Source organism: Rhea americana, unplaced genomic scaffold, assembly GCF_003343005.1.
Source record: "Rhea americana isolate MKP2758 unplaced genomic scaffold, rheAme1 scaffold_384, whole genome shotgun sequence".
Lineage (NCBI taxonomy): Eukaryota > Metazoa > Chordata > Aves > Rheiformes > Rheidae > Rhea > Rhea americana.
The window spans coordinates 18,383-40,586 of NW_028186517.1; the positions used below are offsets into that span (position 1 = coordinate 18,383).

Consider the following 22,204-nt stretch of genomic DNA (forward strand, 5'->3'; position numbering starts at 1 on the left):
AACCTTGGCCTCAGCCTTCTCTAGGAAGAGACTGCCTTGGAGGACTGTTGACCTGGCTCTCTTGTCTGTAGTGCAAGGTGTACCTCGTGGAAGATGTGCTCATGACCTTCCTGTTGAGTATCCTGGAACAAGGAGGAGCAGTGGAGGCCCATCCCCTTATCCAGCAGTTGCTGGACCTCATGTGGCTTCTCATGGAGGTGAGTTGTTAGGGTTCTGGTTCCTCCCCAGGGGTCTCAAGGAGAGCGTGGGAAATACTGAGAACAGGAGCCTTCCCTGGTAAATGCTGGTAGCCATCAGCTTCTCTCGTTTCCTGAATGACAAGATCCCTGTATTGTGATAGATCATCATCTCACCTGGATCATCTGGCTGCTGCTCCAAGCCCAGGGAATGAGGACTGAATACAGAGCAGTTTGGTAATGGTGATACTGGGAATTACACTAGCAAGGCATTTTTAAACTTCTCTTACTGCTAAAGAATTGGTGGCATTGAGTTAGTTCCTGCTTCTGTGAACATCAAATTCATCAATGAGTTGTTCCCTTGAACATTGTGCTTGTGTGACTATGGAGGTCTTAGAAGCTGACATGCTGCAAGAGATGAATCAGGTGTGCAGGACTGGGGTGGAAAAAGGCATCACAGTCTCCCTACTTACAGTGCTGCTGGGGAAAAAAGCCTTCCAGCTTCCTGTGCCTTTTCCTATCCAATCTGAATGATGGGTCACTCCTTCCTTGAATGCTTGTTTGAGCTGGTGTTTGCTAGCCACTGAGGAGCTGTTGTTGCTGATATACTGGGGCTTTTGCACGGAGACAGTCATTGTCAGGAATCTACTTGGTGACTGGGTGTCTGTCCTTTGGGGTGCTAGTTATTGTTCAGTCCTTTGGTAACAGTTAATAGAAGTGGGCAGTGGCCTATCCAGCTATCATGAAAGTTTGACTGAAAAATTTCACACCTGCTCTCCTAGAAGTGAAGGCAAAAACCCCTGACAAGGCTGACTAGTTGGAGAGTCAACTCTTCTCTTGCTTGTTGGCTATGAGTTGGAAGAACTGTCTTCTGGTGTCTCTTCATTTACACAGGAGTAACTTGTCTTTCCTTTCTGAGTTAGTTCTGCCGACATCATGTGTTGGGTAGGTTTGGAGGATACGGGGATGGGGCTGCATCAACCCAATTGAATTAGACCTGGGACTTTGACTTACTGTAGATGTTTACAGGGTTGATTTTACTAGCGCAGAAGTTTGCTTCCCTGTAGTAGAGTGATAGCACCAACTTCTGCTCAGGCAAAAGTCTCTCCCATGGATTCAAGTGGACAAACACTGTTGGTTTGCAGTGCTTGCCTTTTCAATTCAAAAGTAGATGCTGCATCCTTCCAAGGCTGCAAGCCAGGGCTGTTCCTCACTCCTTGCTATTGCTGATCAATGTGTTTCTTATGTTCTCAGGAGTATGAAGTGCATGAGTGCCTCAAGCAGCTACTGATGTCCCTGCTGCGGGCTTACAGGTTCTCCCCCATCATCCCAGACCTGGGATTACAAGTAAGTTGCATTTCCAAATCCCCAGGAACCTGTGACTAGCCAGACTTCTGTTGTATGCTGTCTCTTTGTCCAAAGGTAGCTAGTGTTTTGGGCTATCTGCTGTCATTTGATCCATAGATGGCAATTTTGTCATGTTGTACCTATTAGGTGGTTGTGTCTTCATCTGTAGATGGAATCAGTTTTGCTGCTTCTGCTTCCCTAGATTCACTACCTCCGGCTCACCATAGCAGTGTTGAAGCATGAGAAATCCAGGAAGTACCTGCTCAGCAATGTTCTGTATCCTTTCCATCTCCTCTTACGTCACCACTTCTTGCCCACAATAGTGCAGCCAAGGAGACTGCAAGGATCTGCAGGGCCTGAAAGGCAAAATCACCCCATCTTTGAGAGCTCATCTCTTAAGTCTCCTCTGTTTGCTTGCCACCATTTTTTATAATGGCTTGAGGAGGGGAAACTGGTGCCTTATAGGTCATATTCTCCTAACAGGAAGGACTTCATTTCTGCCTGAATGACCTCCCTGATCACCCTATGGCAAAACCACTTTCAGAGCAGTTCAGCTGCCATGCTAGCATTTGGGCAGCTGCTGTGACAACTGCATGGGGCTTCTCCAAGGAGAAGGAATCTCTGGACTTTGTAAAGCTTTGAGTGGTTGTTTGGAAAGGGGTCTCTCATTACAGCTGTGAAAATGCACTATGCATGTTCTCCCACATAGCTTCTGTGCTTACTTTAACTTCATCACAGCTTTGATGTACTCCGTTCTGTTGTGTTCTTCTACATTAAGAGCCCGCTGCGTGTGGAGGAGGCTGGTTTGCAGGAGCTCATTCCCACCACATGGTGGCCAAATCGCTTCACCAAGGAGGTGAGTGAAGACAAATCTCCCAGTAGGGAGACTGAAGAAATTTTGTGGCCTGATCAGAGGCATCTGTCCCCATCATTTTCTGGCTGAAGAAGTTGAATGCCCCATGTTTCCGAATGTGTGAGCATTGATGTACCCTGGAGAGCTCTTTCTGGGTTGCGTTCTCTGCATTGTCTTGTCTTAACTTTCCCTTTGTAAGGGAGATTTGGGGTTCATTGCTCAGGACAGGAGATGGGGACAGTTCTGTGTCTGTGGCAGCAGATTTGGAAGTGAACTTCACAGTGTCTCAGAAGTTACGGCTTGACTTGTGCATYCTGAGAAGTTGCCTGCTCCTTGGTTGTCACAAGACCTGGGAAACTGTTTAGGTTTGCTACCAGATGCTACAGCACGCTTGCACATAGTTTTAGTGAATTTCTCTTCCCCCTGAAGTGAGGCATTTTCCCCATGCAGTGATCTCTTGCTAATCAGTGCCTGTCCCTCAACCAGGGCAAGGAGAGTAAGGAAGCAAAGGAGGAAAGTGCTGAAGAGAGACTGAGGCGACGGGCATATGAAAGAGGCTGCCAGCGGCTCAAGAAACGCATTGAAGGTCTGTGGGGAGGGAGGGAGATTGCCATTTGCAAAGATCCCATAGCTTTTGTGTGGCAAGAGGGAGCAGCCCATGAGCTGTTTTCAAATCCCCTTCATGACCTGAAGTCCAGATGCGTTCTTGTCACAACAGGCAGTGCTGCAGAGACGGGCTCAGCCCATTGTCTGGTAGRGGCATACAAGTGTTGGGACCTGCTGCACAGATCTGTAGCATCCTACAGTGAGACATGAGCAAAATCAAAACACTCCTTTAGAGGCATTGCTTATCAGCTATGGATGAATTTGTTGCTATATAGAGGTGGAGAAAATTCTCACAATGATGGGAGTAATGTTCTGTCGGCATCAGTTCTTCCTGGGTAGCTTGCTCTGAGGAAATAGCATTTCTTGTGGGGAAGGAATACCATGTGTGGGATCGATGTGGGTAGATGACCTCTGGTGCTTTTTGTCTAATGGCTGACTGATGTGTCTCAATTTTAGTGGTGGARGGTCTTCAGGTTCAGATTCTGAAGCTGCTGCTCAACAATAAAGACAGAGGAGGGGTAAGTGATCAGTGCATRTTTTAGTAAAGAATCTCCACATCACAGGACTTGTATAGGTTTTTGTGCTTCCCATTAAAGCCTACATGAGCACCAACTCTGGGACCAGGAGCCACGCTGCATGTTGTGTGTAACACATGCCACAATCTCTGTACAGAAGTGCAGCTGTGGGGACTTGGTCCTCAGGATCAATTCTCAAATTGATCCCTTCAGGCAGGTAGAACTGCAGACTGAGATGCTGATCTCTGTTTAAAGGGAGATCAGATTCTTTACCAGTGCTGGCTGATAATACGAATTGCATCTAGGCCAACACTGGGTCTCTGTTGAACTAAGCAATCACAGTCTGACTACAGTTCATCCTACCCTGACATTTAATACCAATCTCAAAGAGAAATGTCAGTTATGTAGGAGTGTACCCCTACTGAGGAGGTGGAGAGTACATCCAGCTGGGCATAACTGAAGGCCCATTGGCCACAACCAGTAGATCCCAGCAGGAACTTCAGAAAACCCAGCACTTGATTGCATAGCAGTGGCCAACGAGGCATTCTTGGGCCCTCTAGCGATGGTGGATACTGCATTAGTTCCTTTCTCCTGCTGAGCTTACCTTTCAAGTGAATACAGCTCTGTTCTCAGCAAGTTCAGGCTGCATAAGGACTTGTTCTTCTCTCAAGGCCCAGAGATTATTGGGAGGCTCATTGGGTTCCTGTGCCTTAAGCACCTAAAGCCTGAATGAATGGCCGGGGTGAACATCATATGAGGCAAAAACATCGCGGAGTCTGGGGAGGTGGATAAATAATGCATTCCATGGGAGCTCACCTCCTGCTTTTTATGTTGCCAGGGGGAAGCCTCCAGATATATCTTCCTAAACAAATTCCGCAAGTTTCTTCAGGAAAATGCTAGCAACAGAGGGGTAAGTCTGAGGGCCCGCTCCTCCTGCAAGCCTCACCCTAAATGCTCTCTGCATCTTTGGGCTGAGAGCTCCTACCCATTTGGTTGGGCTGCTTCCAGTATATGAGGTCTAGAGATGGCTGGAAGTGCAGAGTAGAGAGAAGATCAGAGGCTAGAATGCAGGAAACTTATTCAAGTCTTTGCTGTGATTTACGGGAAAGTAGTCCTTGGGAGCAGCTTTGGGTGAGAGCTACAGATTTGGAGGAAAGGAACCAAACATCATGCTAAATTCCCTCAGGGAATGTGGCCTTGGCTCTGCCACAGCTGCTATGCTGGCTTTGGGATCCYCTTCATTGCCTGGGTGAGGACTGCTCTTCTGAGCTTGCAGGAGGCTGTTGGTTTGCAGCTTTGGGAGGTGGCAAATCTGCTGCTGAAGTAAGCTCTTTCTTCACCTGCATTTCTACATTGATTAGCAGCCCATCTCTGATGGTAAAGTGTGTGGTATCCATGCTCCTGTGTGCTGGTAGAGCAACTGTTGTTTCAGTACCAAGGACTTTCTAGAGGTGAAAACTGCTGCCTGCCATCAGAGGTGGCCTCTCTCCCAGTCCAGGAAACTAGAGGTGCACTCTGCAAACTGATGAAAGTGCTTTGAGCAAGGCTGGAAGCAGGAAGTTGCTCCCTGCCCTTGGTGACCACTAGGACTGGGATTCTCTTTCACAGTAGTCCTAATGGCTGAGCTCATTCTTTGCCCTAGAACTTGACTGTGCTGTGCCCACCGGAGTACATGGTGTGCTTCCTGCATCGGCTCATCGCCACCCTTCGTTTCTTCTGGGATGGCCACAAGGCAAAGACCCCTGCCACACTAAGCAGTGAAGGTAAGGCCTGGAGAAGGTTTGAGGACATTTCTGTGGTTGGGATGGGGGTATGCCTTTTGGAACGCCTCTCTAGGATGCTAGAAGTCTTGTATTCTATATGGAATCTGTGGTCTTCTGTAGCCTTGTGCCTGTAATTCCTGTCATCCTGGGAAATTCCTGTGTGCAGATGTATTCTAGTTAATGTCCAGATCTATTCCAGTTAATTCCTCTGAGACTTGCAGAGGGATACATGGACTGTTTCCTAGGTCCTGCTGAATGCTCTGGATCAGAGTCCTATATTAATTATTGCTCTGTAAGAGGGCGGTTCAGTAATCCCATAATCAAATTTTAGGAGGAGATACTTGTCTGTTTTTGTGGTTCCTGCACTGTAGGATTAAAGGGGAAACCACGTCAGTGCCAGCTATTTTCCCATCCTCAAGCCCAGCCTTGCCTGTCCTGCTACAGTCTGCACGATACTCCCTTTTCTTACTTTAGGCTTAGCCTTTCCTCAGGGTGCTGACTATTCTGGGCCCAGAAAGTGCCTTAAGATACCCATGGGAATAAGTGACTGAGCCTGGGAGAGCTGGATCAGTGAGGTGGAGAGCAACCGAGTTTTCTAATGATCTGATTTTCCTCAGTGTCTGAGGCTGGGAAGGAGGAAGTGACTAGAGTGATGCCATTGCTGGCCATCAGTTGCTTCTGTTTCTGTGTGGCTCTAATGCATGCTTCGTTATATAAATAGCTTCTGCATTAATGGCTTGTGCTCTTACAACAGCTAAAGCTGTCATGCAGCATGGCTCCAGGCTGGACCCTGGGCTCTGTCGCTGGTATGTGCATGTGGGTCCTGTGCCTGGGAGTCACAGAACAAACTCTCCCTATCTGCTTTAGAGGCATACGTCCCTCCTCAACTCTTCTATAATGGGAAGGTGGATTATTTTGACCTTCAGCGACTTGGAGGTCTCCTGTCTCATCTCAAGAAGACTCTGAAAGGTGAGCACGCTCCAGGATGTGCAGTATCTGCACCCTAAATCGTGGCTGGAGTTTACCCAAGGGACCTGCTAGGAAGAAGTTGTGGGTAATTGTGCTAAATTTAAGAGTGGAGATATGAATGTTAATGAGGTACAAGTTGCTCTGGAAAAGGTACTGTCCATCCAAAGTGGAGTGTCCTGTGAGCTAACAACCTACTGTATATACCTGAGTGGGGCACTGATTTGTCTTCTTTTCCTAATTGTATACTTTGGCTTGAAGGTTCATTTGGAACCTCTTTTCTGAGCTGCTAGCCTGATTTCTCTTGCTGTACTTTCACTGCCTGCCCCAAGCTTATTACATTATATTGTAGGTAAGAGCGGAGAGTAGCTATGCAGAGCTAGACGTCAGTTCTTCTCTGCATCAGCAAACTCAGCAAAGTATCAAAGCATGGGACACTGCCTATGGGATGGGAGGTTAGCTGTGCAACATTCTCCCTGTGACATATCAACAGCTCCAGCTACCCACTGCTGCAGCTGTAAGGGCATGTTAGGCCTGCAGATGTAAGACTGGAAGGCCACAGTGAGCAATCCTGCAAGGATATCACTTCAGCCTGTGGCTGTTGAAGGGAAGAGGGATGGTCTGGGAATGCCCCCTGGCATAGTGCTTTTGCTGCACCACAGCCAGTGTCTGGGAGCTGTCAAAGCACTGGCCATTGACACAGCTCTGCTGAATGTCCAGGTTGTCCTTGCTGTACCACTCCAGACAGGCAGTAGCAGCCCCATGTAAATACTGCAACTGTACATTTGGTTACAACATGCTACTCTGGCCACAGACTTCCAAAGCCTCCCTGTTGGAAGGGTTAGAAACCACTTGTCATTCAGTCTGACTTCATTTGTCTCTGGTTTCTGGCTAATGAGACACTTGTCTTCAGCTCAGATACCTCTTCTTCTTCCCCAGTGAGTTTCCAAAATTAGGATCATCTTGCCTCTCTCAAGCTGCTCTCTGACTGTCCAAGGTTAGATTGCTTAACTCAAGAACCATATGATATCTTCTTGTCTCTTGCTGAGTTCCTCCTGGCCAGCTCTGGAAATATAGCTATGGACTAGCGGACACATTGGTCAGGCCTTATGTGGCATAGTCATCACAGCAGACTTTCTTCTGGACCAAGAACAGTTCCTGCTCAGAGTCTTTGAGGGCAACTGCAGTCCTAGTGACTTGGGAACATGTTATGGAATGTTGTTGAAAAACTGGAGGCCTAACAAATGGCCTCAAGTCCTGAGTTTCCTTCCCCACAAACTAGTTCARTTTGGCTCTGGCAGTTGTCTCCTGGTTCATGTGGTTATTCCTGTTTGTTGGTAGTTGGAACAGGAACAGAAATGGGTCCAAGGTGAGCGGCACCCATTGCTACTTGGTCTCTACTGCATTAGCAAGGACATGCCTGTTCTATGTAAGGAAGTTGGGGGGAGCATTAGCCCGTTCTGGCAAAGCATCCACCTTGGCTGGCTACTTCTCTACTGCCAAGAAGAGGACAAGCTTAGAGCTGCTTCCTGTGAAGCAAAAAGTGGTTCCTGCATTCATATCTACTCTGGTGTACTCTGTACAGATGACCTAGCTGCAAAGGCCAATGTCTTGATTGACCCTGCAGAGCTGCAGGCAGTGACTATGGATGATCTTGATGAAGATGAGGAATCAACAATGTCAGCAGGACAGGTGAGCCATGTAACGTGTCAGCAGCAGGGCAAGACCCTTGATGCCAGGGCTGCAAGCTCAGCCTCTGGTTAAAATATCTTTGTTCTAGAAAGTCAGTGTCTGGCTCAGGACTGTAACCAGCCCATGGGTAATCAAATAAACAGCTGAGCTTGCACAGAAGTTTCTGAAGATCAGCAGGGTCCTGRCATCAGCAAGTTTGAGCAGCAAAATTTTCTTTGTTCTGCACTCTCACAGCCTACTGATATGAATATGTTTCTTCCCGTCCACGAAAGTTCTTGGCGCTTGTATTTGTAGAGGTTCAAGACAACTGTAGACTCAACTTCTTGCTGTGCTGATCTGCTGCTTGTACTTGATGTGCACTTAGAGGAAGGAGCATGCATTTGTTAACCTTGTGCTGCTGGCCCATTTGTGTGTGTGTGGCGGGGGGGAATATCAGCTCTCCCTCCAGTGGTCACTGTGCRTCTATATGGAAATCTTTGCAGGGAYGAGCAGGGAATAGTGGGCAGCCCAACAGCTAGAACTGTTTCTCCTTTAATTTCTTCTCAGTCTCAGCGTCCTTCTGCCACACTGGCCATTGGTGGAGCTCTTGCAAGACCTGGCTGGCTTAGCTCCCCCACCCTGGGCCGAGCCAACCGTTTCCTCAGCACAGCAGCAGTCAGCCTGATGAACCCACGGCGGCCTCTGGGCAGCCTGGAGAAGATCAAAGTACGCACACTAAGTGTGGAGCAGCGGACAGAGGAGGACAGTGAGTAACTTCCACTGTGTGCTAGCCTGGGCTAGCTGGTTCCTGGGAGGATGGCCTCTKCCAGTTTCCAGTATGCTCAAGAGGATAGCAGCCGATTTACTGCCTTCCCAGTGCTTGCTGGGACCTGCAAGCCCACAGTTAGTCACTCTGCCATCCTGCACATGACACTGGTGGCGCTGTTGCTCCCTGTGTACTGGGAGGTGCAGCCTTGGTTTCTGCAAGCAGTGCAGCAAAGTGGAACTTACATAGCCTGGATCTATCTGGACAAATTTAGCAGGATGACTGTGCCAGGCAGTGAGGTGGGAACGATGTGTTTGTGTGCCTGGTGAGTTGTGTGGGTTGGAAGGGAGCATTGTGTTACAGGAAGTAGAGTAGGGCTTTGGCCACTGACTTCAGAGAGGCACAGGCAGAAGGTGAGGTGCCAAAATGCGCTGCTGAGAACTTCTCTCCTGTCTTGGGGATGGATTGCAGTTGAAGGCAGCCATGGAAATGAGGGTCTCTTACTGGGCAGACCCCCAGAGGAGCCGGAGCAGCCCATCACAGAGAACTCTCTCCTGGAAGTTTTGGATGGGATAGTGATGATGTACAATCTCAGTGTCCACCAGCAGCTTGGGAAGGTAAGCAGCACATCCTGTGTAGGCATCTATCCTCCTAGCCTTTGTGCTTTTGCACTGAATCTCTGTTCTCTGCTTCCTGAGCTGTTGCATGTGCTCTTTCCTTCTCCTCTCACCCCTTTGGGGAACAGGCTGCTCACTTGCTTGTCTGAGGGGTGGAGGGAAAACTGGTATTGCTGGAGTCTGCTTGTTTTTTCAGATGGTTGGTGTGTCAGATGATGTGAATGAATATGCCATGGCACTGAAAGACACAGAGGAAAAAATCAGCCGGTGCCCAAAGAGGGTAGGTATCTCTGGACTCTCAGCTTTCTCCTCTGGTAGCCCCTCAGTATGTGAAGAAAGAGTATGAAGAAGCACTTGCCTTCTGTGACAACAGAAGAACTGTGTCTACAGTTGTCTTCTAGCCCTACAGTGGCCAATGTTACGAGGAAGTAACCCATATCCATAGCTGGCAGCCACATTTCATGGTGTGCCAACCCGTTGTACCACTGCCTTGAGGAACTGAGGGACTGAAGGCAGCAACTGCTTTGGCTGGTCCCAGACAGGCTGAGGCAGCTTGCAAATCTCCATGTGCTGCAGGCACCTTGTTGGGGGTCTGGGGATACTCCAAGAATGTGATGTAGGATTTGGAAAGGTTTCCTATGCAGAGGAGACCCTCCGAATCACAACCACAGCACTTCTGGGCTGCTAGAGCTCTTCCTTGAATCTGTCATTCACAACAAAAAKTTCAGAAAAAACAAATAGGAAATACACTCCAGTGTTGGACTCAGGACTCTTCCGTCCAATTCTGGCTACCAGAGACTGAATTTTTCTGATGAAGCATTTAAAAAGCATCTCTGATGGCAGCTGACCCTAAAACTACTGGCTACACCAGACTAGCATCAGGCCGTGTGGGCTGCGGCTGAGGCTACTAAGTGCTCTTATAGCGCTGAGTTCCACTCCCTCTGCAGAGCAGCTGCTGAACCTTTTATCTCTTCCAGCATTCCGTAGGTAACCCCAAGGTGGTATTTGCTTCTGYATTGTTTGTCCAGCTCTGAAAAAGAATGATGTAAAAGGGAGAATGGTGTCTACCCTCACCTCTCTGCACTTTTTCAGAGGAAAGACATCCATGAGGAACTKCTGAAGAGCCAAAAGGTGTTCTCTGAGAAGCTCAATCACCTAAGTCGTCGCCTTGCTTGGATCAATGTCACCATCTATTCAAAGGTGGGCAGGAGTGTCACATGAGCAGTTCAGGAGAGACCTGAGCAAATGCATCTTCGTATCTGTGCTGTGTGGCTCACGTGCCACAAGTGCCATTGTCCCTAAGGTTGGGGCAAGGCTGATGCTCCATGGGGCTCCTGAGTATTGTCAGGAGAATTCTTCCCAGGCATAGGCCCCTTCTTGTGCCATGTTTGGTCTATTAGTATTCATTACAACACAGCCCAGTCTGTTCTCATCTGTGTGTGGTGCTGCAGACTGCCTCGGGAAGTCAGGCCTCTACCTCATGGACAGAAGGGTGAGGGTCAAAGGGAGATCCAGTTCTTTGGGAATGACTAGAGGGCAGACCCTGTTGTGACCATTTCACTGAGCTGTGCTGTGCTTCAGAGGGCATTCTCATTAACACTGCTCTTCTAAAATCTGCAGGATTCTCACCAACGTGATGTCTTGGGTTTTTTTTGTTCAGATGTTCTGCCCTTACTCACTTGGGTTCCCATGCAGGGAAAGCACATTCTTTATTTAGTAAGACTGTGAGTGTTTTCACGGATCATCCATTCTCCCTGCATATGCCATCTCCTTCCAGGATAAAGTCTCTGGTCTGTTAACATGAGCAACTTGTGCTCTTAGGCTCTGGAGATCWCCCTTTCCTCTCTTCCCATGCATGTTGCCCTGTCTCATCTGTATATGTAGGGGTTTTTGTGCTGCAGAAGAGAATATGTTTCCCTTAACCTGCAGTGGCAGCAGGCTCTGCATATGTCTCAGGACTTGAAGGGGGAGGGGAAGAGCTGCAGTGGCAGTAGCAGTGGTTGATCTGACTCGCGAGCTCTTTGCTCACCCCTTTTCCCCTTCACTTGCAGAGCAGAAGTGCAAGGCACAGTGCAGCGCTACCGTAGCTCTCTAGCTACATTAGTACAGCCCATGCTTACCAGCAAGTAGACCTTTCTTCTTGGCCTGCTCTTGAAAGGCATATGCATTGTGGTTACCATTGTGATGTCTCGTGTGAAAACACAACTCATATCTCTAAATGATCTGTCGGTATATTAAATACAGGTACTCATATTTCACCAGGAATGCAGTGTCACCTTTCTGGATGACTCAGTGGTGTCTGGGAGCGAGGGTTACAGCCTTGAGGCACCAAGGTCTACTTGGCCTACCAGGAGAGCAGATCACTAGCTAGCTTTGGCTGTGAAATGTGCCCCAGGAGCCAAGTAACTGCTCCAGAGAGGAGCAAGGCTTGCACAGTAGAGCCTGTCTGTACTGCCAGAACTAGAGGGTCCCATCTGCACAGCTGCCCAAGGGAGACACACACCCCTGCAGGCTCCAGTATCCCAGTGACTTCTGTACAATGAAAGGATGCATTTGGATGAGTGTAGCAGGTATTGCTGATGGAGAGAAAAAGACAGGTTCTACTGTCTGTCTGAAGGAGGAGTCCAAGGTCTCTGCTCAGGTATCAGAGCATGGGAGAGGCTGCTCCTTCCTCTAGGGAGCTAGTCACTAATTTGTTCTGAGCTGAGAGATTCAGAGTTAGGCAAAAGGGAGTGTTACAGCTTTGAAACATCTTTAGTTTTAAAGTAGATAATCCCATCTTCAAAAACTCTGTGGGAAGACTATTTCTGCCCTGGGGTTTTGGTGCCAAGGTAGAAGCTTACTTGATTACGACATAGTATTTGTCATACTGTGGGTAAGCCTTACATCTTTGTATTCTTTTGGTGTAGGCTTTAATCTAGTTTGGCAATACTCGACATGACTTTTTGAAGTTACCAAGTCTTAATAAAACYAATTGCAGCTTTTCTTATGTTAACATTGCCTGCACAGTTTTTTTTTTGTCCTGAAAGTAGCTGATGAGCTGAGATGTGCATCAGTGTTGAGATAAAGATGTATTTTAGTCCTTTTAGTCAATTTACACTTGTTTGGTCTAACTTACAGAACAAACCCATGTAAACCTTCCAGAGAAGGCAGTGATGTAGTGTAGAAACACCACCAAGCAAATTAAATCAGTTATTTGCACTTCTGATTTTTCTTTAATTGGAAGTATAACCATCGTTCTGCTATTTTTATGCAAACTACTCATGATATTACTTGGTATGGCAAGATATGAAATAACTTTTCCTTTTTTTTTTGCCTTTCTTAGTGCTAATTTTTATGAGCTCAGAGTTATGCAGATGCCCTTAAATTTCCTGTGTTTAATTGAGGACTCCCAAGTTTTGCTATAGAAGTAAAAGAGGCCAAGGCTCCTCRGGATAGTAAATTGAATTGAATGCTTGGTGCAGATTCCAGAAGGCTGTGGCCACCTAATGCAAAGATCTGAGTTGGTATGAGTTTTCTGTGTGTTTCAATTTGCTGATTCTTATTAAAGTTTAGCTTTTTTTTCCAGCAGCTTTATCGTGGGTTKGCTAGTGTCTGCCTCCCTTCAGCCGGTGTAAACTTGGAATAACAACTGGCATGCCTTTTTTGCGATCAGGCCTGCTGTGGTGAGATATGCCCTACTGAGAGTAAGCCTTGGATGGGTTTGAGAATCAGCTAGGCAAAGTCACAGCTGACCTAATCATGTGCTGGCAATAGTCCCACTCCAAGCGGGAGGTTGGTGTAGAGTTCTCTGGTTGTCTCTTCCACCCAACTCTTCTGTGACTCTATGAAGAGACCCAACAGAACACAGAACTGGTTAACGAACTTAGAGCCCTAGCCTGAGGGAACTTCTCAGACACAGACATTTCTGAGGCTTGGATGTGATGCTGACTGTTGCATTTTTCCAAAGAGAAGCTGGACAAAACTGACTAGGAATTGTTGTGTTCTCCCTGACCAGGAGAAGATGCAGGACATATATTGGCTGCTGCGTGTGTGCATCCGCACCATTGAGCATGGCGACAGGACAGGCTCGCTTTTTGCTTTCATGCCAGAGTTCTACCTCAGCGTGGCTATGAACAGCTACAGCGCACTGAAGAATTATTTCAGCCCTGTCAACARCATGGAGGAACTTCCAGGTAAGGGGATCGGGAAGCCTTGCTAATCCTGGCTGATGAAGACTAAGTAAAGCCACATTCTGCTGGTGAAGTAGCAGTCATCAGGCATCATCTCTTCTGTGTCCTTTCCCAACTGAGCTGTGCTTCACTGGTGTATTGTCTGTGTTCTGCAGGGCAGGCACTGAGTGCTGTTCCGTGAGTGTTGGTACCCACTGGCATACTGTGGCCTTTGCTGTGCTTAGGCAGGGAGTCCCATGCCTTGCTTAGAGTTGTCACAGTGTTTACTGCAATGAAAATCACTCTAGCAGCTATGAATTTTGTTTCTAAGGAGGCATCAGGAATGGGTTGGAATGTGGCAGGATGTAGTTGCCACCTGGCAGTGCCTGCCACTGACTACTGGTCTCTGGCTGTGGAAGACAGGTTGTGAACGCAGGGATTGGGGCTGCGTTCACATCATGCCCTGGGATTAGAATACTTTCCCGTGGAGACATGATGCCAATAACCTGCATTTAGTTGAATTCATTCAGTGCATGTTGTGTGCTTTTCCTGACAGGAGAAAGCTTGGCTTTTCTAGCGAATTCCTATCTAGAACTATAGAATAGACAACTCATTCTCAGCAGTCCATCTGAGTGCCTGTGCCTGTCCCCAGGCCTGTGATCCTTGCACAAAGGACTTTGTGCCCTCAAAATGGAGGGGCCCAAGGTCTAGCTGAGCAGCCCTGGCTTGCATGCCCGTGCTGTGAATAGGAGTATGGGCAGYTGGTGGGTAGATTTGAAGGCTTATTGCAAGTCATGCTGCCCTTGTTGCAGACAGCTGAGGAAGAAGGTATTCTGGCTTTCCTTATGAGGTTCTGTTACCTATGATCTCCTGCTGGCAAGGTAGCTAAAAATTTAGCAAGTCTCTGCTGTGAGACTAATCCTATGGACTTGATCCTCCTCATGCTCACAAGACCCGGGGGTCTTGTTTGACTGAGTGATCTCAGTGACAACTTAGCAAGTTGTTCTGTGCCTTCTGGAGGCTGCGAAGGTAAGAGGGATTTCTGTTCCCACCAACAAGGCTAAGGTTTTTACACCCATTAAGTGAGGACTGTGCCTGCTGTTCAGGGAACAGCAGAATTAAGCTGTAGCAGATYTATTCAGGGTCTGCAGACCTAGTATGGCTTCTTTGGGTAGGCCTGGGGTGTTACTCAGCCCTTTCTGCAATAGGTGTTACTCTCTTACCCTCTGACTGTTTTGGACTCTGCATGCTGTGGCAAGAGGCTCCATGGGAGTTGAATGTGTTTTCCCGGCTCTCTGTTTTGACTACTAGACACACAACAGAACTGCAAATTTAGCTGTAGTAGGGAGTAAATGCCACAGCCTTTCCTGGGCCTGCAGGAAAACTGGGGACATGAGGCTGCCCATAGGGCCATCCTGTAACTCCTGCTCCCTCCTTCTGTTTGCAGGCTATGAAGAGACTCTGATGCGCCTTGCTGCCATCCTGGCCAAGCACTTTGCTGAYTCAAGGATCGTGGGCACAGGTGAAACTGCTCTCCTCTGCTTTGGGGTGAAGTGTTGCAGATCTGGCTGATCCCACTGCCAGTGGCTCACCAGACTTCTATTGGGATCTATTTGCTGAGTCCATTGAGTGCTCTATGCCTCTATGTGCAAAGGCTGGGCACCACCCTTGCCTGGTGTGTCCTGCTTAATCTAGCATTAGATACATGGCTTAGACCCCCCATTTGAGAACAGGATGTGTGTCCCAGCTGTTTGCGTGTCAAGACTAGCACTACTCCTCCTGCACCTTCCGTCCAGCTGCCTGGACATACTCTCCCTATTARCTGGGAGGGAGAGCCCCTGCTTTGCACGAGCTGGGATAGGAGAAGGCAAACAGACACAGGCACAGACAGGCCATGCACAGAGATCCCCAGAGCACCACAATCCTTTGGTAACAGGAGGAACACRCAGATCTGTACAAAAATGCTGATCTCTGTGTTTGCTTTTCTACCTTTAATTCTCTGAGTTTTGGACTTGACTTGGGCCTTTGGGGAGGTCCCAGATCCTGCTGAGTAGAGCACAGCTTGCTCTCAAAACAAGATTCCCAGTTCATCTTGACTCTGATCTTGATCAAATCTGTGAGAAAACCACCGTTTCTGGAGACAAGAGTTTCAATRTTTCCTTCCTTCATTTGCTCAGTATGTATGACCCATTATGATGTCTGGGTAGATCCTGAAGACTGAATGATCCAACATGCCTAGTTCTAGCTGCCTGGGAATGTTTTTTGTTCRTGTAGGCCTAGGCTGTCTTACTGCTCTGAACTCTTTTTAATTTAGTAGCCATTCATGAAGGCACATGTATCCTCCTTCCTCAGAAAGACATAAAAGTCCTTATCTTCAACCAAGTCATCTAAATTTAGAAGTAACCCTGCCCTTCTACCAGAATCATCTTTCCTTTATCCTTTAGCACACCCAATCTTTTTGAGGTGTCAAGCTAAGGCTGCCGGAATACATTCAAGCTAAGGCTGCAGGAACACATTCCCATTGCAAAACTCAGTGCTGCTTGACATACCATTCATCTGTTGGAAGCTGTCACATCTGCAGCAGAGCTGCAGGATGCTTGGCTGTTCTTTTGCTTCTGTGTGGTTTGGCTGGATGAGCTTGTGCCCTAGAGGAAAGTGGTTTAAAGTCACCTGACTGGCTGCACTGAAGCAGAGCAGGAAGCACCCTACTGTGCAGCCTGTAGCAAGGCAGTCAGTGTCTAGGGGCAGCATAAATCCTCAGCTGCTCTGGCTAGAGATGAAAGAGACAGTGGGCTCAGGACACAGACACAGGCACTGTGTAGTAGACAGCAAACTRGCTTGCTGGTTGCTTCTCCAGCTGTTCCTAAAGAGAGCACTGTCAATGCTTAAGGCTTTGCTTCTGCTCTGAATACCTTTTGACAATGGCAGTTTTGATCTGGTGTTCTCTGTAGCTGCATGTTTTCTAGCATCAGTCAGCCTTAAGAAACCTTCAGACTCTCCCAGCCCATGACTGAGATGTCTTCTAGCACAAGAGGTGCAGGTGATACCATGACTCCAAGCATAGGTCAGGCAGGAACYAAAGAATAATACAGGCTGTAAGGGACCTTAGCAGGTCTCTAGATCAACCTCTGCTCAAAACAGGTYAGCTATGAGGACAGACTAGGCTGCTTAGGGCTTTATCCAGTCTGATCTTGAAAACCTCCAAGGATGGAGTCTACACAACCTCTCTGGACAACCTGCTTCAGTGCTGGACTGCCCTCATAGAGGAAAAGGTTTTCCTTATATCCAGTCTGAACCTTTCTTGTTTCAATTTATGCCCATTGTGTCTTGTCTTCCTGCCRTGTACCACTGTGAAGAGCCTGACCACATCTTCTTGATAATTACTTTTTAGGTRCTGGAAGGCTACTCTTAAGTTCCCCCAAAGATGTCTGTTCTCCAGACTGAACAAGCCCAGCTCCTTTAGCTTCTCCTTGCAGAACAAGTGCTCTAGCCCCTGACCATCTCAGCAGCCCTCTGCTGAACCCTCTCTAGTTTATGCCTTTCCTCAAAAGGGRACACAGTGTATACATATGGTCTAATGAGTGCTGAATAGAGGAGAATAGTAACTTCCTAGATCTACTGGCTATGCTCGTGTTAATGCAACCCAGGATGCCACTTCTGCTGCCAGGGCACTGGTGGCTCATGCTCAGCTTACTGTCTACTTCAAGCCTCAGGTCATTTTCAGCAGAGCTACTCCCCAGCCAATTGGTCCCAACCTGTATCTTACAGGGAGTTCTTCCTTCCCAGGCACAAGAACCAAGCCTTTGTTCTTGTTGTTTTTCATAAGGTGCCTGCCAGCCCATTTCTCCAGGCTGTCTAGGTCCTCTGGCAGCCCTGCCCTCAAGTGCATYAATTGGTCCCAACAACTTGGTGTTATCTGCAGACTTGGTTCTTCCCCAGAACAAGTCCAGAGAGGGTCCATTGTAAATGATGATAGCCTCTCTCTGAGGTTAGTCCCTCTCAGCCTCTGATGTTCGGGTGGTCCTTGGCATGCTGCAGATCTTTGGTTGCCTAGCGTAGCCCCTTCTCATTTCTTCACAGACATTCGGGACTCCCTGATGCAGGCATTGGCCAGCTATGTCTGCTACCCCCACTCACTGCGTGCTGTAGAGAGGATCCCAGAGGAGCAGTAAGTGCTGCCCTGTCTCTCCCTTGGAAGCTGTGGCAGGGCTGGGGTGGTGGGCAAGACTGGATGAGGGAGCAGGTGGGCTGCCAAGCACTGCAGGGGGGGGAAGCAAGGTACTGGGGCTGGCTTGGGGAGCCTCCTTCCATCCTTATGCTAGTAGTTGTGTTGTGTTGCAACTCCATGGGTCTTTCTGTGCATCTTATTTAATCCCCTGGCCCCTTTGCGTCTGACCTGCATCTTACCTCTGGTAGGCGGATCTCCATGATGAAGAACCTTCTGGCTCCATATGAGCAGCGACCATGGGCACAAACCAACTGGATCCTCGTGAGGCTGTGGCGGGTAAGGATCCTACATACTTGCCCCTCTCACTGCCACTCTATCTTCAGGGTGAGACATGTGGTGTTTTGTTTTCCAGTAGCAGCGTACCATTTCCCAGCCTCTAAGGTCCTTCCCCATGTCTTTTTTCAGGGCTGTGGCTTCGGGTACAGATACACACGGCTCCCACACCTGCTGAAAACCAAGCCAGAGGATGCCAGTCTCCCTAGCTTGCAGAGTGAGTGGCACACCTAGGATTTTGAAGGTGGTGAGAGAGGACTGGTCTCTTCCCTCGTAGGCATCTGTAGAGGTCAGGTCAGCTCATGAGATGGCTACTGAAGAAGGTGGGAACCTGACAAATTTCCAGGCCTGATCCTTTCTTTCCTGGACTTCCCCAGTCCCACTATTCGGGCTGGTGACTCTCTTGCAAGTTGGGCAGTGGATTAGATGTGATGCTGGGAAGGGTTCTGCCCTTCAAGAGAGAGGTAGAGTGCCCAGGGCTGCCTCTTTACCAAAGCTTTACCCCAAAATCTCAACCTGTATGGAAGCTTTCTGATTTCTACCATGACTAGCTGCTATGGGGAGAGTTGGCAAGCAAGCGTGCCAAGCAGCAGATACCCTGTGAGAGGGAGTGGGTGCCCAGAGAGGCAGGGCACTGGACAGTTTGCAAGCAAGGAGGGTTTAAATCATGCATTAATCTCAGAGCCTGGCAGAGTCTGTCCTGCCTTTGGCATGGCATTTCTGCTGTCAGCACCGTTGACAAAATGAGGGGTTCCTTGACTCTACTGCAGCCAAGAAATACATAGGGAGAGGAAAGTCCCTTTCTTGAACTGAGAACAGTCTCCAGCAGGGTCTTGCAAGACCTCTTGCAGGGTCTTGCCTTGGTTGGAGACATTCCCAGTAGCCCCTTCAGTGTGGAAATGGTTTTGTGTTAGACCTTACTTAGAGGGCACTGTTCCTGGAAGGCTATATGGGGCTGGGGGCAGAGGATACTGCAGTCTGACATGGGCCTGGGGACATAAGTTTCCTAAGCCTCATCCTGCAGGGAAAGCTGCCTTATCTCTGTTTTAATGGCACTCTTATTCTCTTTTTCTTTCCTCCTTTTGGGTGCCCAGGAGATCTCTCTCTTGCTAGTTTCCAGAGTAAGTTTGTTGTGTGACCCTCTCTTGTCTGGTGATGTAGCTTTAGAGAGCTCCCTCCCTCCTCTGTTGTGTCTTGAGAGACCCTTGTTTTGGGGGGCAGGAGGGTCATATAAGGATGTCATTTCTTAGTTACATCCATGGGAGATACYAGGGAGGCAAAGAGATTGTTACCCGTGTGCCACTCTTCAAGGCTGTGTCACAAACCTGCTCTTGCTACTGTTTTATCAGTGTTACCTCGTAGGTCAGAGCCTTCCCGCAGGCTGTGCCAGCTGTTGGTTCCTCTCATCTTTGCAGGACGATACAGAAGCTCTGGTAGACATGTGGCAAGGACCTCACAACTATCATTTCATGTTCCTGCCACCAGTCCCATGAGCTGGCCACAGAGAGCTCTGAGACAGGAATGAAATTTCTCAGCTTTCGAGGTTTCTCTCCATCCATCTCCAAACAGCTCTCTGCGGTCTGAGCTCAGAATGGACTGGGCTGGCTACTAAGAGCTTGCTTCTTGGGCTGGCTATTTTAAAGAGCAGCAGAATCAATAATTAATGATGATTTAATCAAACAGGGACATGGGACTCAAGAGATGTCCTTGAGATGCTACTCAGGGAAAGAGGAGGAACCCTCCCTCCTCCCCTCCCTGCTTCCCACCCATCAGTCTTCACCGTGTTGCAATCTGAGCATTGGCAGGGACAATGGGACAAACTGCTGAGCTGAAAGAAATCCCTTCTTGTCTGGGTCTGCTTCTGCAGGCCAGTCTGAAGGGAGCTTGGGCAAATGCCTCTTCTCTAGTGCCTCAGCCTTGTCCTGCTTTAAAGATACTGCCTTGGAGGAGTCTGTGCAGGTGGGAAAGGTTGGCTGGCTCTGCCTTGTGAGACACACAGAGTGCAGGCTAGCTGGTCTCCTATGCTGTGCTATACCTGTTCTCGCTGCTCATGAAGATCCCTGCAAAGGGATCGCTGCGTGGGCTAGCCCAGGAAGGGAGAAGGGATCAAAAAGGCTGTGTGTGTTAGTTACTGCTTGCTTCCTGAATTGTTCCTTAACTGTAGCTGGCACTAGTCAGCTCTTGTGTGCGTGGGGCTCTACATCACRTATGGCCCTCAAAAGCTGACGGTGGCTCTGTTCAGAAGACGGGAGAGTTCAGATCAGATGCTGCTGAGGGACTTGTTTTGCTTTTGTGTTGCTCCTTCCTTTTGTGGCTTGTAGACAAGAATGGGTGCTGTTAAGGCAGGCACACAGTGTGCAACAGCAGTGGCCTTGTGCCTGACCCAACCTTCATTGCTCTTACCACGATGCAGGGTGGCTTAGATTTGCAGCATGGGGCTGTTCTGTCCTAGTCCTTCTCCCCATGCCTCCATCAAGCAGAAGGTAGACAGATTGGACTGTGTGATCATTTAGCTGAGCTGCAGCACACTGTAGGCCAGAGGACTCACTCCATCCTAAGTCCAGTAAATTGTCTAGCTAAAGAGGTTTTTCAGGAAGAAATCCATTTGCCATTTGACAACACCAGAAGAATCTGCTTTTTCCAGTGGTACCTTCCCTTCAGAAGGAAACCCCTGACTTCTTCCTGATGTGAATATATCTAACTACTTCTGTTGTCATCCATTGCTGCTGTTTCTGCCTTTCTCTGCTAAATTACCCTCCATACAATATTTGATTTTTTTGTCCCTGTCCTTACCCTTCCTGTCTTTTTAACAGCCTCAGAGTTGTCAGTGTCATGCTGGGTAGATCACCTCCCTGATCTGCTGGTCTCAGAGACAAAACTCACTTTAGCTGATTTTTCAGGGATTTGCTTTGGAGGCTTGCATGAGTCCCTTGTGCACTGGAGCTTGCTGATGCTTGTGCTCACCCCTTTCGGTATCTCATTCCCTAGATACAGCTTGCTTTCCTTCTTCCTCAGCCTACAAAGTTCCTTTTGGTGTCTGTAAATATATCTTTGAATGAACTCACCTCACCAGGTGAACTGAATCACTCTACATATCCTGCTTACATTTTTGCTGCTGTTTTGTCAGCCTGGTAGCCGCAGACACTGAGCAGCAGCTGTTCCACATCTACATCTGGATCTGGTCAAAGACTGATTAATTTTCAGTGCAACTGCTTTRCTTCTGAATACAGTCCATTTTAGGTTTTCCTCCACTGTACTCACAGCTCGACCTTTCAAAGATGATGGAGTGGCCTAGCAGTGACATCCACCAGCTCCCTCAGCACTCATGGATGCATCCCATGGGAGCCGATGGATTTGTGGGTGTCAAGTTTACCTAAATGATCTTTAACCCAATCTTCCTCAACCAAGGAAAAGTCTTYCTTTCTCCAAATTTTCTTGTCTCCAGGCTCTGGGATTCCTGAGGGCTGCCCTTAGCAGTAAAGCCTGAAGCAAAGGTGGCATTCAGTAACTCTGTCTTCTCTGTATCCTTCATCACCAGGGGACTCGCTTCAGCAGCAGGCACACATTTTCCCTAGTCTTCCTTTTGCTACTGAGGTGTTTGAAGAAACACTTCTTGTTGTCCTTGACATCCTGTGCTGAATCTAATTCCAAATGGGCCTTGGCCTTCCTCGTCTCATCCCTGCATACTCTTGACAGCATTCTTAAGTGGCCTGTCCTTTCTTCCACATTTTGTATACTTCCTTCTTCTGTCTGAGTTTTGCCAGGAGCTCCTTGCACATCCATGCAGGTCTTTTGCCCCGTTTACTTGACTTCTTACTCATAAGGATGCACTGATCTTGAGCTTGGAGAAAGGGATGCTTGAATATTAACCAACTCTCTTGGACTGCCCTTCCTTCTAGGGCCCTAATGCATAGGATTCCTCCAAATAGGTCCCTGAAGAGGCTGAAGTTTGCTTTCCTGAAGTCCAAGATTGCGATCCTACTTATTGCTCTGCTTCCTCCTCGCAGGAGGAAGTAGTATCTCTCAGGATCCTGAACTCCACCATCTTATGATCACTGCAGCCAAGGCTGCCCCCAACCTTCATGTCTCCAACCAGTCTTTCTTTATTTCTTAGTACAAGGTCCATCAGCACACTTCTCCTCGATGTCTTCTTCCCCAGCTGGACTGTTTGTGCCTAGCTGCATTGTCTTTCTAGCAGGTATCAGGGTGGTTGAAGTCTCCCAGGGCCTGCGTTCATGAGGCTACTTCCAGCTGTTTGTAGAAGGCCTCATC

At 48.3% G+C, this 22,204-nt stretch overlaps 1 protein-coding gene across 1 annotated transcript in view; it reads left to right on the forward strand.

The window, feature by feature from the left end:
- RNF123 (ring finger protein 123) overlaps positions 1 to 22,204 on the forward strand; it is a 58,816-nt gene that overhangs the window by 13,328 nt on the left and 23,284 nt on the right. The window contains exons 12-30 of the mRNA XM_085313400.1: positions 72 to 197; positions 1,431 to 1,523; positions 1,726 to 1,799; positions 2,262 to 2,379; positions 2,863 to 2,962; positions 3,439 to 3,500; positions 4,336 to 4,407; positions 5,140 to 5,260; positions 6,128 to 6,229; positions 7,812 to 7,918; positions 8,465 to 8,663; positions 9,135 to 9,280; positions 9,477 to 9,560; positions 10,373 to 10,480; positions 13,278 to 13,455; positions 14,879 to 14,953; positions 17,512 to 17,599; positions 17,848 to 17,935; positions 18,065 to 18,149. Of these exons, the coding sequence (XP_085169526.1) occupies positions 72 to 197; positions 1,431 to 1,523; positions 1,726 to 1,799; positions 2,262 to 2,379; positions 2,863 to 2,962; positions 3,439 to 3,500; positions 4,336 to 4,407; positions 5,140 to 5,260; positions 6,128 to 6,229; positions 7,812 to 7,918; positions 8,465 to 8,663; positions 9,135 to 9,280; positions 9,477 to 9,560; positions 10,373 to 10,480; positions 13,278 to 13,455; positions 14,879 to 14,953; positions 17,512 to 17,599; positions 17,848 to 17,935; positions 18,065 to 18,149 (2,026 nt within the window). The remainder of the gene's footprint in view (positions 1 to 71; positions 198 to 1,430; positions 1,524 to 1,725; positions 1,800 to 2,261; positions 2,380 to 2,862; positions 2,963 to 3,438; positions 3,501 to 4,335; positions 4,408 to 5,139; positions 5,261 to 6,127; positions 6,230 to 7,811; positions 7,919 to 8,464; positions 8,664 to 9,134; positions 9,281 to 9,476; positions 9,561 to 10,372; positions 10,481 to 13,277; positions 13,456 to 14,878; positions 14,954 to 17,511; positions 17,600 to 17,847; positions 17,936 to 18,064; positions 18,150 to 22,204) is intronic.